Consider the following 13,569-nt stretch of genomic DNA (forward strand, 5'->3'; position numbering starts at 1 on the left):
ATTGTAAAAGACACGGTAAAGCATGAGGAAGCAAAAAGCACGAGGAGGATCGATGCTTATTGACTGCAGCATGTTAAATGAGCTGTTTCCAGTTCAACTTGAAATTTAAACAGCAGTCTGCATCATATTTTATTTTGATTTATTCTGACTGTCCCCTTGAGGTTTTATGATGCACAGTAAGCATGCAGGCACCCAGGTCACTCACATACTGTGCTTTTAAGTGATGGCCTGTGTGAGAAGTCTGTATTAAGGTGCTTGAGTCACTATTGGCTGGTTTCACAGACCCGGATTAGCACTTAGTTATGTTAGGTAAGACTAGCGCTAATCGAGTTCTGTGAAACCAGCTGTATGTTTTTAGTTGCAGTTGCCTGCCAAGTAACTTTACTCTAGATCAGCCAAAGAGTCTTTATAAAAGCAAGAGTGATCTACCACTTTGGCTCATGTTTCCCGTTGTTTTACTGGCAATACCCAGCACAGCTGTTATTGGTGATGGCTCTTACTTAGGGAAATCACTTTAACACATACTGCTGGTGACAGGTTTATCACATGAACATGCATTTATGCATTTTATTTTGAGATGGCGTTCAGACACAGAATCATGAGAATCAATTTATAAATGGACCTGAGGAATGCCAAACAAGAACAATCAGACAGATTTGCATAGACAGAAAGCTACTCACTCTCCCCTCCATCATGTGCTTTGGCACTCTGGTCATTTGGCCATGCAGATGTGCTGTTGGCCTTTCTGTCTTTGTGGAACCTGATGGTCTCCAGGCTAATGCCATTGCAATGCAGTGGTTATAAATCCAGTGCCATGGTACAGAATCAAGACAAAAAGATGCACAGTACAGCACACTTCTTGAACTTTATTTACACTGCATGGATTTTACATGTCTCAGTGCAATATAGAAATATACTGCAATTACCCCAGCATTGGATGTGAATATAAAAAAATAAACTAATTAAATCAATAGTAACATTTCTCAATCATGAGCATAACAACATTCACAAAAGAGCTTTATCTTTTAGTTTTCCAGACTTTATTTTCACATTGACTCTGAAAGCTGTTTTGCCTGGCACAGAACTATTCGTTAATGGTAACCACCTGGTTCCATGTCCATACTCACTTCCTGTGCTGTAGGTGCTAAAACCCAGCAAGCTGCACAATCAAACTCAATGCTGACTCTATGTTGTGTCAATTGGATGTCTATTGCATTGCTGCTCTAAATAATGTGAACAGGGCAAGAAGACTTCATCACTAAATGCATGGGATCTTATTTTGAAGCAAATGCAAGACAAGGGCAAATTTCTAAGACAAATGAAATGTTTTTTTTTTAGCAGATTTAACAGGAGCTTGAACAGGAGTACTTGCTTCCTACAGCGTTGTGCAAGCAATATTAAGATTCAACAGAGCGGGTAATAAGCTTATGTGATCATTTACCATGCACATTAAGTGTATAAACAGTTCAAGAGAAAAGTGCTGCATGTAAGAAGCAAGTATGTTGAGCCTAATGGCTTTCTCTTGTTCCTAAAATCGCATGTTTTTGTATTTTGCAACAAGTTGCAGTGGGCATTTCTGCATTACAGTTGGTCTCAGTGTTCCATGTGTCTGACCAGGGGAACAATGATCACCAAGCGAACATCACCATCTAAAGCTGAGTTACATGTCAACAAATGCAGTTGAATCACCCCAACACTGCTGACCACACTTCTAACACAGACTGGAAACACGGTAGCACATTTTCATTACATTTTTCTATTTTAAATTACGTATTATTTTTTATTCTATTGTATATGCTTTAAGAAAAAAAAACAACTGTGATTTTTATTTTACCAAATATTATACAAAAAAACTCAATACAATACAATTCTAGCGCCCCACGAGTGGAGTCTGAAGTGAATGACGGGGGACAGCGTGGATCACTTGAAGACTGTGGCCTTCCAGCAGCTGGTCCACAGAGATTAAGGGTCGAGGCACATTGGGGAGGATGGGCCTCAGAACATTTCCTTGGTAGTCTCTGCCTTCTTGTGTGGACCCTTTCCACGAGCCTCGTCTGGCACCACTGGGCTCTCGAAGCACCACTCCCGGGGACAGCTCCATGCTCTCTAAGAGCAGACTGGCCATTGTGGACATGGGGCCATGTGGAACCTGCCGTTCCTCCTTATATAAAGACTTAGAGGCCTGGGGATCATCCAGCACACAGAGGGAAATTTGCTTTCTGGTGCTTTTGGTCACTGTCCGATCTGGTCGCGCCCCAGCTTCTCTGGCTCTCTGCACCTCTGATTTGTCTTTCCCCCGAACGGTCCTGCGCAGCGCACCCCACCCAGCCTTGATAGCTGCCAGCCTTACTTGCTCGGCCTCCACCTCGGGGTCCACCAGCTCGACCCTCGGCCTCACAAGGTGCCTGGGTAGCCGTGCCGGCTCTAGCCTGCGCACTGCGGTGACGTTGCCGGACTCATCGTAGGTGATGTTATTATTCTGCGCCGGCCGGCTCCCCTGGATCTTCAGAAGGTTGTGAAAGGCAGCAGGGATCAGTTTGGGTGAGTCTTGCTCAGAGGGGAGAGATTGGGAGAGTTGCTGGATCAGCAGATCCCTCTCAGAGTCCTCCAGAGGTTTGGTGAAGTTACGCAGGCCGGCTGACGGCAGAGCCCCCCGGTGGGGCTTGTACTGCCTTTTTGCTTTCTGCTCTTTGGGAGGGGGGGTGGGGTTACGGGGGAGATTAGTTTTTTTGGGTACAGGTGGTTCTTTTTTCTCTCTTTTGATCTCAGAGGTCTGTTTATTTGGTGTCAGATCCAAATCCTTGATTTCTTTCTGTCTGGATTTACTCTGTTCCTGCTGTGTGTCAGTTTCTGGCTGGTGTGCCGTAGGTTGTGTGTTCTCTTTAGTAGGAGGCTCAGCCAGCTTCTGCAGAGAAGGTTAAATGATGTTTCATTTTAATTTACAGCTCAACACCAGTACAATGACAATTGTTAAGTTTTCAAAGTTTCAATTTCTTTGTAAATTCTCTGTAAGTATACCCTTACTGTGTAAATTCATTAACAGGTATACCCTATCACTTTTTGGAATACCCAACAACAATAACAGTTCGGAATGAAGATAAAGAAACCGTTGTGTAGCACGCAAGCACAAAATCACTACTGCTTTACACACTACAGGGGGCTGCACTTCAGTAGTGGCTACATAAATCAGCTGTACAATTGTGCTCTGTAAAATACATTTTTGACTGTGTGGGAATGTGCTACATAAATGTCAGTTCTATTTCAATAGCTTGCAGAGATCTTACAAAGTTGTAATATCTTATAGGAACAGGAATAAGGACATTGTCAAATAATATAATCAATAAGGTAAGGCCTTACACTACTGTAATAACTACAGTTAAGACATGAAGAGCAGTGCACCTGTTTGCCTGTCCCACGTGGTGTCAGTCCTGTGTGCACAACTGGAACAGACCCTTGTGCCCAGGAATCTGTGCCACATGGCGAGGGCTCCTCATCTTCTTGCCAGGTGGGGTCGCACTGCACAGACTCCTCCCCCTTATCTCGGGCCAGGAAGCGCCACTCCACAATCTGAACCATTGCATCTCTTGCCTGCATCACCGTGAAGGGTATCAGCTGGTGGGAAGGAGAAAAGAGCGAGGCACATTTAGAATTTCACATTAAAATAGGTGCTCTTTGTGTCTCCTGAAGAAATGGGATTACTTGAGCAATGGTTTGCAGAAAAACATTGTTCATAACTTTGAATCCTTGCCAATTGGCACTGGCTCCGTCTGCGGTCTAGCAGGGATTAAAAAACAAACAAACCAAAAAAACTGTTCCTGATGTACAAAACTTAAATGAACAGCTGAGGTCCTACATCTTTAAACTTGTTCCAAAGTACAAAACTTTTTCAGTGCATTTAGAATTTAATGATAAGGAAGGCCAATTATTTACACCAACAACTACTTAAATAATAATAAGGCAGAAAGAAGCAGCACTTACATCTTCCGCTATTCATGTTATTATTAGACCACACGTGTCAGATGTAACGTGAAGTTCACTAACACTGAAACGTTTGTTGTCTTGACTTGTAAGTTTTACCTCTGACTGTTATTCACTCAGGCTTTGAAACTTTGCAACCTACTGAACTTGTTTGATCTGATCTACTTGGTGACACATCTCTGTTCACAGGTTTCAGGTGCAGGGCAGTCAGTAAGCAGGTATCGAATACTGTGGCGCTGCATTGTGTATCAGACGGTAATTAAATGTGTGCCTCCTCACTTGCTTCTTTAGGTAGGCTCTGTAACACTCCTCCATCACTCGGGCCATCAAGACATCAAAGACTTCCGCCACCGCCTCCTCCCCCTCCTCCTGCGCTACCATGGAGACCCAGTCGGCCTCGGTGAGTCGGCCCTGGACAACATCAGGGGGCGCTGTTTGACCAACAGCCTGGGAAACAGACACAGAGGTGGTGCGGGATTTCTCCGCCCGTGATTTGGACATCGCTGCGCGGGACATGATATCTAGCTGTTTGGAAAGCAAGCCAGACAGGGACACGGCGGGTAATCTCTGAAAAATAATAAAGCAGTCGTCTCCATTAGAACTGCTTTACAATTTACTAATATATATCTTAGAAAACATTGCTAAACATTTATCGTAAAACTGTTTACAATAACAATACACCTGGTATAATGTGTTTTATAAGGAAAAAAGTCTTTGACAGTGTTAGAAATCAATGAAAAAACATTTATGTCTTCATACAGTGATATAAAAAATCGAATTAAATGTATTGGAAATAAATACCCAACCAAACTACAGTTATTCTATTTAACGTACCTAAATATTGTTTCCAAGAGAAATCCCACTCCAATTCCAGGTGCTTACCAGAGTCAAATATCCTCTATTTTGGTGTTTTTTTCAATGTATTTATATCTGTTTCGCCTCTTCGCTGTTCTGGTTACGATTTAGGAGCAGAGACCGACGGGGGATGTTGTCAATGGTTGCTTAGCAACTCACCAAACGCGCGGCTAGTAATGACGTTTCGCACAGTTTGTGCCCTGCTTTGGATGACGTCATCGAAAGCTGCGCTGTCACTATGGCTGCAGACGATGCCGAATGTATTTCAGCAGCAGATGAAGAAAGAATACAGTATACTTAAACACACGCAATTACAGAAACAGCAATTACTATCGCAGTAAAAGACACGGCTGATTGATTTACAGAAAGCTGTTTGTGTTGTTATATTGATTAGGTAACCTGTCGAGGAAAGCATCAGTATAGACTGCTGGTAAAAGGTAAGTTAACCAGATGAATTTATATGTTGTACCCGAACCTGTAGAAATATACATACAGGTGTATATGTAGTACAACCAAACGAGCAAGATGGGCCGAATGGCCTCCTCTCGTTTGTAAACTTTCTTATGCGTAAACTGGTGTTGTAAAAACAACAAAACAAAAGGATAACACCACAATCATTGGCAGAAAAATAATTACTATAAAGTGTTATTGACTGCAACACAGAGAATGCTTCTCCAAAGCAAAGCACCAGACCATCAATAAACGAACAGGTCAATATCTACAACAATTATTAAAAATGCAGACAAAGCCAATAGTACTGTTTTATTTGTATTATCAGAGTTGCGTACAATGATTAGCTGGCTGTTTGAGCTATATATGTGTGTGTACAGTATATATATATATAGGGCCGGGATGCGGATTCGTACTTGGCTACACAGCATCCTTGCTGTTCAGATGAATTCCGTGTTGTCATTTTGCTACAGCCTCAGGAGAAATACCTATGTATAAGAAACGTATATCGCGTCACACAATAATGAGTGTATGCTGCTAGCACAAGAGACCTACTGCTTGCTGTACTGTAAAGCTATCCGCCCAGCCAGGCTCAGGTTTCGGTCATACAGTAGGCAGAATAATCTTGGCTGCTTCTTGTTCTCGACCCAAAAATGTCATGGAATAACGGGGGTCTGTTTTCATTATGTAAAGAGTGACGGCTCTTAATACCATCACACACAGATGCTTACAAATGTTGCCTGTGATTCATTACAAAGCAGTTGTATGCAAAAAACAAAACAAAAAACTATTTGCGATTCATGCAATGAAACCCTTTACTGTCAAGAACTGTTTTCAGGCAACATTCTTTTTTTATGTTACTGCAACATGTCCCATATGTTGGTTTCAATGTTTGGGCCATATTACTGTTAATAAATAAATAAATAAATCACAGAGATGTGTCCTGGTAGGGTTAAGTGCCGTACACACCCTCCGCGGCCCTCTAACCCTTGCATGCCTGTCCCCTGTGTGTCTGCCCTGCAGGATGTATCGCAGGGAGAAGAGCATACAGATCAAGAGCAGCGCCTCGGCGCTCTACAACAACCTGAGCGTGCTGCCCATCGCAGAGAAGTGCCTCACCTACTTCACAGTGGTGCACTGCAATGTGGTGAACATGGTGAGCGCCTCGGGGGACGGACTCAACTTCTCACACCGCCAGCTGCAGTCCAAGGAGGGCAGCATCGCCGCCAGCTCCTCCCTCATCATACAGGTGCTGCTGTACTGGGGTCTCTCATCACTGGAAAGAGGAGGGGGAGGAGATTTAGCCAAGCCGTTTGGCTTAATACACAGGTCTCTTATTTGGATAAGTGCTTAGGGGTTTTAATGAAGAAGGCAGACCAAATCAGAGCCCTCTTAAAATAACACTCCTGGCTCTGGTTCAGAGGAATGAGATTGTTCTTGGCTCTCCGTACCAAAAAAGAAAAATAAATAAATAAATAAATAGATGTTCATGTTACAAAGTATCAAGTTGCGTTTGTGAAAAGACAGAATTCTACTGGTATAGACAGCTGGTCACATTTGTATAGGGTCTTTTACCAGTAAAAGCTTTGCACCTCTGTGTTCCAGGCGTCCTGGTGTGTGCTGCCATCTCGAGTTCTGCTGGTTCTCACGTCACAGAAGGGAATCCAGGTGAGGGCCCTTTGCTGCTGAATTAAGTCCTGCTGTATTATTAAACCCTTCAAGATCTTCAACAATAGTGTTGTGTTTTAATGATCTAAACACCTTATTTCTGCATCCTCATTTACCTTTTATATTGTATGTAGTAATTTTTGGTCTATAGATCACCCCGGGGGAAAAGCCCTGGTGGTTTAATATACAGTTAAAGAGTGGCGGCCCTGTTTAGATCATTAAAATAGAGCCCAATGTGTCCTGGAGTTAAGCATCTTCAGGTTTTTACTCCTAACTACTGTAACACAATAGGAATAGACAGCTCTATCACTAACTTCAGGAGGCCAAGACTAAACTACAGAGTTTTGCTTTTACCATACCCTCATAAAAAAATATGGTATAGTAGTAAAAGCATAGCATTACAAAGTGTAACGAAGCACAGTGAGAGCATGGTAAAGCACAGGTAAACATTGTATGCTAAAACTGTTAAATGCATCGTATAACCATGGGATAACTGCAGAATTTACCATGGCAAACTTTTATATGGGTAAATAAGGACACTGTTCACTTTGAAAAGAGTTTTGAATTTGGATTGTATTCTTAACATTGGAGATTTAAACAGCTGCAGGTGGTGTTGCATTGACTGGAGCTATTAAATAGATATACTTGTCTTTTGAAGATGTACGAGTCGGATGGCTCCATCATGGTGTACTGGCATGCCCTGGACATCCCTGAGACCCCTTCAGGTACTGCACTGTCACTAGGGACGGGACACCTGTGTTACTAGGGACACCACATTGTGATTAGCATGAACAGTGACATTTACCCTTCTGATCTGTATTCTACAACTATAAGGGAGGACGCACAAGTCACAAGGGGCCCACTGTAAAGGAGTTATTGCCTGTAAGCTGCCCGAGAGCTGCGTTGTCCTCCGACGCTGCAGCTCTTGGGTGGCTGCATGGTGAGTCCGCAGTGTGAAAAAAAGCGGTCGGCTGACGGCACACGCTTCGGAGGACAGCGTGTGTTCGTCTTCGCCCTCCCGAGTCAGCGCAGGGGTGGTAGCGGTGAGCTGAGCCTACAAAGCCTTTGCTTTGTAGACGAGGCAGTGTTTGCTCGTGGAATTGCTGCAGCCACTACGCTCGGACACTACATCTGTGTGGGTGAGTTATTTCAAAAGAAAACTTGTCATCTGGTGACTGCTCCCTGAATCATTAGATTTAGTTTTGGTTAACTCAATTCTGGCGTTAAAGGGAGAGGTTTATTTCTTTATTTCAAAGGCTTCTGTTTTGGATCTTAGTTTGTAATTTAGTTTTCCTTTCAGTTCAGTGGTACTCGCATTGCATTGCCCTCTCTACAGTCAATCTCAGTCTCTCATGCTGTGTGTCTCTCCTCAGGCACCTCCTCTGGCTCTGTCCTGGTGTTTAAAATACCGGACAAGGGGGCCAACATCATCCTATCCGAGGTGCTGGAGGAGCACTGGGATCCCATCACAGACATCGCCACAGAGACCTCCAGCAGCAAGGTCATTCAGTAGACCTTTTTGTATTTTTATTTGGGTTTATAGCTGTCCCCGTCATGTTATCATAGTAAAAGCAGAGCAAAGTGGAATCATGGTAAAGCATAGGTGAGCAGTTCAATCCCAGAGAGTTATGGTAAAGCATATTAAAAAAGCAAGGCAAGCCAGGATAAACTACAGTAAATGAAAAAAAAACAATTACAGCAATGGGAAAACTGCTAAATTACCAAGCAAATGTACCGTGGTAAGCTTTTGTAAGGGGCACCTGAGAGTCTGTTCAAAGTCTTTGGAATATCCCATGATTTAAATTATAATAATACAATTAAAATACATTATTAACAATGTAACATGAAAAAGAATATGAGCAATTAAAGAATAATATAAGCAATGAATTTTATGGTATTGTGTGCAACGTACTTGTTGTTTTTCTCTGAAGAGCCCAATCGCACACATGTGTCCCACTGTGGGCTGTGGCACTGATCTGCATGTGTCTCTGTGCATCCCCAGGAATATATTGCTGATATAGTCAGTGCAGACGACTCCGGCTTGCTTTGTATCTGGAAAGCAGGAAAAGATTTTAAACTGCTGAAGAAGATCCCTGCTTATGGGTGAGACAGATCTCCTTGCACTCAGTATTCAGTCAATTTGTGTCACCTGGGTTCCAGGAAAGTTTGGACTTCCACTTTCATGTGGAGAAGAGAGCTGTACAGCCTCTTGACCCTCCTAAAACCTTTATTGTAAATCTTTTATGTGCACCAGGACAGCCCAGTCAAATTCCACATGTATAATTTCTACCTAAAATCTTGGAACGAGTGTTGTGAATAAGTTGCTGGACCCATTGGGAATTTCAGTCTGGTTTTAAGCATTCTCACAGTATTGAAACTGCATTGGTAAGGGAGCCACTGGTTACATTATTGGTTTATTAGGAAATGTCCAGAGCTGGTTTAGATCTTTTAATGTGTAGTTGCCTTATGGTGGTATTACATTTACTTGAGAGTGTTGACATCATCAAACCGTGCTCTAAGCTGTCAATGAGACACTAAATCTGCATCTGTTCTGACTGTTTCAACAGGACTATAGCATCATATAAATATCTGACAAAGGCACTTAACTGTATAACAAGTAAAACTAGAACAGTAAAACAGATGGTGCCGACAGTTAAGTGCTCAGTCTCTTCTTTATGTGTGTCCAGGTGCTCCTGCTCCTCGGTAAAGCTGTGGTGTGGGATTGTTATCGCGGGGTACGGCAGTGGGCAGATCCGGCTCTACGATGCCCTGTCAGGCGTGGTGCACGCGGAGGTGAACGCACACGCGCGCTGGATCTATGCACTGGATATCGCACCGGACTCAGGCAAGGTAGGCAGACTGAGTGCCTGTCCAGAACAGCAAGAGCCAGGACAGTGAGCAGTGATTGAAAACTGGAGCTGTAATACTTTGCTGTCTGTTTACTACAGTCTGCCATTATCCATCATTATCAAAAACACTCAATAGTCTAATCGTTTGACATTTAATTTTTAGTATTGCAACGTACTTCTTTTGTTGAGTTTTCTTATAAAGGCTTGGTTATCAACCCTTGCAGTAGCTAACTGATCCCTTCACCTCTGACAATCACTGTGTAACTGTCACACATAGCTGCTGTCCGGAGCAGAGGACTCGCTGGTACGAATCTGGAAGCTGAGCAAGTCCCCTGAGTCTCACACTGTCGAGGTAACGTTCTGCTGCATCTCCTGTGAAACGCTGTTACTGTTATTGCACTGGCTGCACCAGACATGTGGTGGGACTGCACACACGATCAAGGGACTTGGCTAAAGGATTAATGGGTTATTGTTTGAAAACATCTTGAGAACTGCTGCCACAAATCTTACCTGTTTTGTACTTCCATTAGTTCACTCAATGTGCAGTTTTGAAAGAAGCACATGTTGTAGCTCGCATGTATTTTCATTTTATAACATGATATCTGGTAATGCTAAAATGTGGGTTTCTTTCAAAGCTGCACATTTGAGACCTACAGTATATAATGAATGGATGTGTGTGGCAGGGAACATTTGTGGAACTATTTTGTTAGCTACAATCACTTTCAGCTCTTCCCTGATTGCCTGCACCTGTAAGCATCTTATATTGTGATACTGGGTGCGACCCACGAGAAGGAATTAGGGGACACATCAGAGGGCTAAACAGAACTTCCAAATTCCAGTGAACAGGGTGTTATTATAATAATGTGATATCTGTATAATGTAAAATAATGTATAATGTGATATCTTGTAACAATTGTAAGTCGCCCTGGATAAGGGCGTCTGCTAAGAAATAAATAATAATAATAATAATAATATTAGCAGTTCATGTGAAACCTTAAGAGTCCAAGCCAGTGTAGTTTCTGAAGTCATTTTGGAGAGCTTGTAGAAAAGTTTTTTTGTTGTTGTTATCCCGGGCCATGGAATTTATTCCAGTTACAGAAAAGTTTCTCCAGTGTAGCCCTCCGTTTCCCCACTGACTCTCCCTCCCTGCAGATCGAGCACCAGCACACTGAGTGCGTCACCGACGTCCAGATCTGTGGAGCAAAGTTCTGTGACCCTGAGGGGAGCGCCTTCGCTGTCACCGGATACGACCTGAGCGAGATCATCCGCTACACTGTGGTGTAGGGCCTGGGAGTGAGGAAGGAGCACGAACCCACAACACACAGATCATCTGCTACCGCCACATTGTGTGTGTGTGTGGGGGGGGTTCATTTAAATTGCTTATGGGGTCAAAAAAGTTGGGAAGACCTGACAAAACCTACCTTATGAGGACATGATTGTACATGCCCATATAATGTAAACATAACCATCTAATATATATATAATTTAGCTCAAAGAGCCAGCTGCCCAACGTTTCAATATGTTGTACATATCTTTATCAAGGGAACATTTGTTTGAATCAAAACATTGGAGGTATTTATAGGTTTTTGACGGCATGACAACTGTTTGTTATTGTTTATATTCAAATCCATGATTTTTTCTTGCATGATGTAATGGTGTTCTATATATTGTGACATCATTTTTACTTTATCTTTTAAATCTGTGTTAATTCTAATTAACATTATTTTATATAAACTTATATTTATATTATCATGCAATGCTGGCTCAGAGGATCAGCCTTGATTTGGCCTCCCCAGCGCATCAGCATGCATAACTTTAGAATGAATTTGGTTTATTTATTTATTTAAATGTTATGTATTTATTGGAGTTAATTGGTTCATTCTTTTTTTTTTTTTGAGTCCCGTTGGCATAATTGTGTTCAGTCTATTTATCCATTTACTTTCTTTTATTCTTCTATGTGTTGCATTGTCTAATTTTAGCTGTTCTAATACTACAAACTTTACATAATTTATGTCATGTCCATATATAGGTCCAAAGTCTTGGTGATGTTGCCCTTTGCAGCGATAACTGAAATGTTAGGAATGTTTTCTGTGTGTCTTTGACTTGCTACCACAGACAACATGTCTGGCCAGAAAACAGCTGCTGCAAAATTAGCTTGACCAGTAGAGGGCAGTTTTGTGTCACCTTTTACTACCCTGTACACCAGATACATATTTAACTTTGTAACTATAAGGGACCGTTTTAGATGTTCACTGTAGATTTTAAATGCAAAGGCGATTGTGGATGTTGAATGACAATGTGCTATTTTACTGTGCAGAGAACACCTATGTATTTACTGTAGGGATCTGTTTAATAAACTATTATTAGTAATCACTGTTTTCCAAACTGGAAGTTTGATTGTGTTCCTGGTATTTGATGTATTGTATTGTTCTTGCAGGTACAGGATGGAAACCCCTGTTCAACATGGGAAGTGTACAGTTACAATACAGTGAGCTTTCACAAATGCATTCATGTCCCTTTGTGTGTTGGCATACATTTTCTTATTTAGTATTATAATTATATTGTTGTGGAATTAGAAATAGGCTTTAAGCAGGGTTAGAAACATAGTCCTGGGTTCTGTAACTCCCCTCATGTAAGTATGTTACTAACTGATCAGTAGCCAGAGCAATCAGGTCAGTGTTAGTTGTTTCTCTCTTCTAGCTACATGAGCAAGTTGAACAAACTTACTCATGCTGAGATAAGTAGTGTTAGTTCAGAGCAGATTCATCAAGGACTTGATTACTCACATTTCAGGAACCTACTTACTGTGCCTACCTGGTCAGTTCTGAAACCCAGGACTGGGGCGTCAGTTGTGATTGACAAATTCGGGGCTGCTGGTTTCACCAGTGTCTAGGTATGTCACATTAGGAGGTCACAGTTTTTCCTACCATGGTCCGGCTCTTTGGAATTCTTTGCCCTGGATCATCAGAAATGCTGATTCCAAAGTTTAAGTCCTTCCTGAAGGCCTATGTGTTCTCTCAAGCCTTTCCAGTATGAATATATTTTATGTTTTATTTTACTTTTATTCTTTTACTTTTTTTTTGATTGTGAAGCACTTTTGAGTTGGCTTTGCTATGAATAGTGCTATATAAAAAAAAATTATTAAAATTTGATTGAGTGACTGTATGGGGGACTAGTGTGAGTGTCTAACCCTGGGCACAGTATATGAAAATATATTGTGTGCAGAAGCTTGATTTTACACCCAAACATCTGCGGCATCATGTATTCTAAACACAGGCCTCATAAGCTGTGTTAACCAGTTCAGTTTCCACAGAAAAGTGCTTGTGCTATTGTTTTTGCTGACTATGCTGTGTTCTTGTTTTCAATTCAATGTGCCTTCTATCTGAAGTTAATTGTACCTGACAGGCCTGCCTTGTAAACAAGGGCCAATGCTTCTCAAGCAAGTAAGTATTCCCTTGTGTAGAATTATAACAATTAATAAATGATATAACCCAAACAAAAATAATGCTATTGTTCTACTAGCCTTGTCACCAGCACCCTCTAGTGGATGTATCTGGGTACAGATTGCTATAAAATCTCTTTTTCATTTCTCACTCACTTCATGTTTTCAGTGGCTAAAATTAAAACCCTAACGGATCTTAATGCATTAAAAAGAAAAACATTCCAAGCATTTTCATGTTGGGATGAAGTTGGAATGAATTTGGCATCTCAGCCCCGTGATTGAGTGGAAAGGCAAGGGCTGGACTGTAAACCATCCGATTCAAAGACG

General features: G+C 41.8%; 2 protein-coding genes across 5 annotated transcripts; one reads left to right on the forward strand and one right to left on the reverse strand.

Moving 5' to 3' along the window:
• Positions 1–1,420: 1,420 nt before the first annotated feature.
• Positions 1,421–4,965, reverse strand: LOC117403586 (uncharacterized protein C2orf81 homolog). Of its 3 annotated transcripts, none has more exons than XM_058986078.1 (4): positions 4,861–4,965; positions 4,258–4,545; positions 3,400–3,612; positions 1,421–2,905 (listed from the first exon to the last, which is right to left on the reverse strand). In XM_058986078.1, exons 2-4 carry the CDS (start codon positions 4,492–4,494, stop codon positions 1,871–1,873), a joined length of 1,485 nt encoding a protein of 494 aa, XP_058842061.1. In that variant the 5' UTR covers positions 4,495–4,545; positions 4,861–4,965; the 3' UTR covers positions 1,421–1,870. The 3 variants fall into 3 exon arrangements, with proteins under 3 accessions (XP_058842061.1, XP_033861688.3, XP_058842069.1); XM_034005797.3 differs by having other exon boundaries at positions 4,813–4,965; XM_058986086.1 differs by lacking the exons at positions 4,258–4,545; positions 4,861–4,965 and adding an exon at positions 3,979–4,085.
• A 32-nt stretch (positions 4,966–4,997) lies between these two features.
• LOC131697422 (WD repeat-containing protein 54-like) lies at positions 4,998–12,178 on the forward strand. Of its 2 annotated transcripts, XM_058986097.1 has the most exons (10): positions 5,012–5,270; positions 6,307–6,532; positions 6,889–6,951; positions 7,610–7,676; positions 8,028–8,090; positions 8,325–8,452; positions 8,954–9,054; positions 9,639–9,801; positions 10,078–10,152; positions 10,953–12,178. In XM_058986097.1, exons 2-10 carry the CDS (start codon positions 6,308–6,310, stop codon positions 11,082–11,084), a joined length of 1,017 nt encoding a protein of 338 aa, XP_058842080.1. In that variant the 5' UTR covers positions 5,012–5,270; position 6,307; the 3' UTR covers positions 11,085–12,178. The 2 variants fall into 2 exon arrangements, with proteins under 2 accessions (XP_058842085.1, XP_058842080.1); XM_058986102.1 differs by lacking the exon at positions 8,028–8,090 and having other exon boundaries at positions 4,998–5,270.
• The last annotated feature ends 1,391 nt before the right edge of the window (positions 12,179–13,569 follow it).

This window comes from Acipenser ruthenus, chromosome 2 (genome assembly GCF_902713425.1).
Source record: "Acipenser ruthenus chromosome 2, fAciRut3.2 maternal haplotype, whole genome shotgun sequence".
Lineage (NCBI taxonomy): Eukaryota > Metazoa > Chordata > Actinopteri > Acipenseriformes > Acipenseridae > Acipenser > Acipenser ruthenus.

Bases quoted from the DNA above. Each gene is read 5' to 3' on its own strand.
- LOC117403586 (XM_058986078.1), bottom strand. From the start codon at position 4,494: ATGTCCCGCGCAGCGATGTCCAAATCACGGGCGGAGAAATCCCGCACC. The intron at 3,613-4,257 runs GTGAGGAGGCAC...CCTTCCCACCAG, and splicing joins GAGCCTACCTAAAGAAGCAA to CTGATACCCTTCACGGTGAT. The intron at 2,906-3,399 runs GTGCACTGCTCT...CCTTCTCTGCAG, and splicing joins CACGTGGGACAGGCAAACAG to AAGCTGGCTGAGCCTCCTAC.
- LOC131697422 (XM_058986097.1), top strand. From the start codon at position 6,308: ATGTATCGCAGGGAGAAGAGCATACAGATCAAGAGCAGCGCCTCGGCG. The intron at 7,677-8,027 runs GTACTGCACTGT...TTTGCTTTGTAG, and splicing joins CATCCCTGAGACCCCTTCAG to ACGAGGCAGTGTTTGCTCGT. The intron at 8,091-8,324 runs GTGAGTTATTTC...GTCTCTCCTCAG, and splicing joins CGGACACTACATCTGTGTGG to GCACCTCCTCTGGCTCTGTC.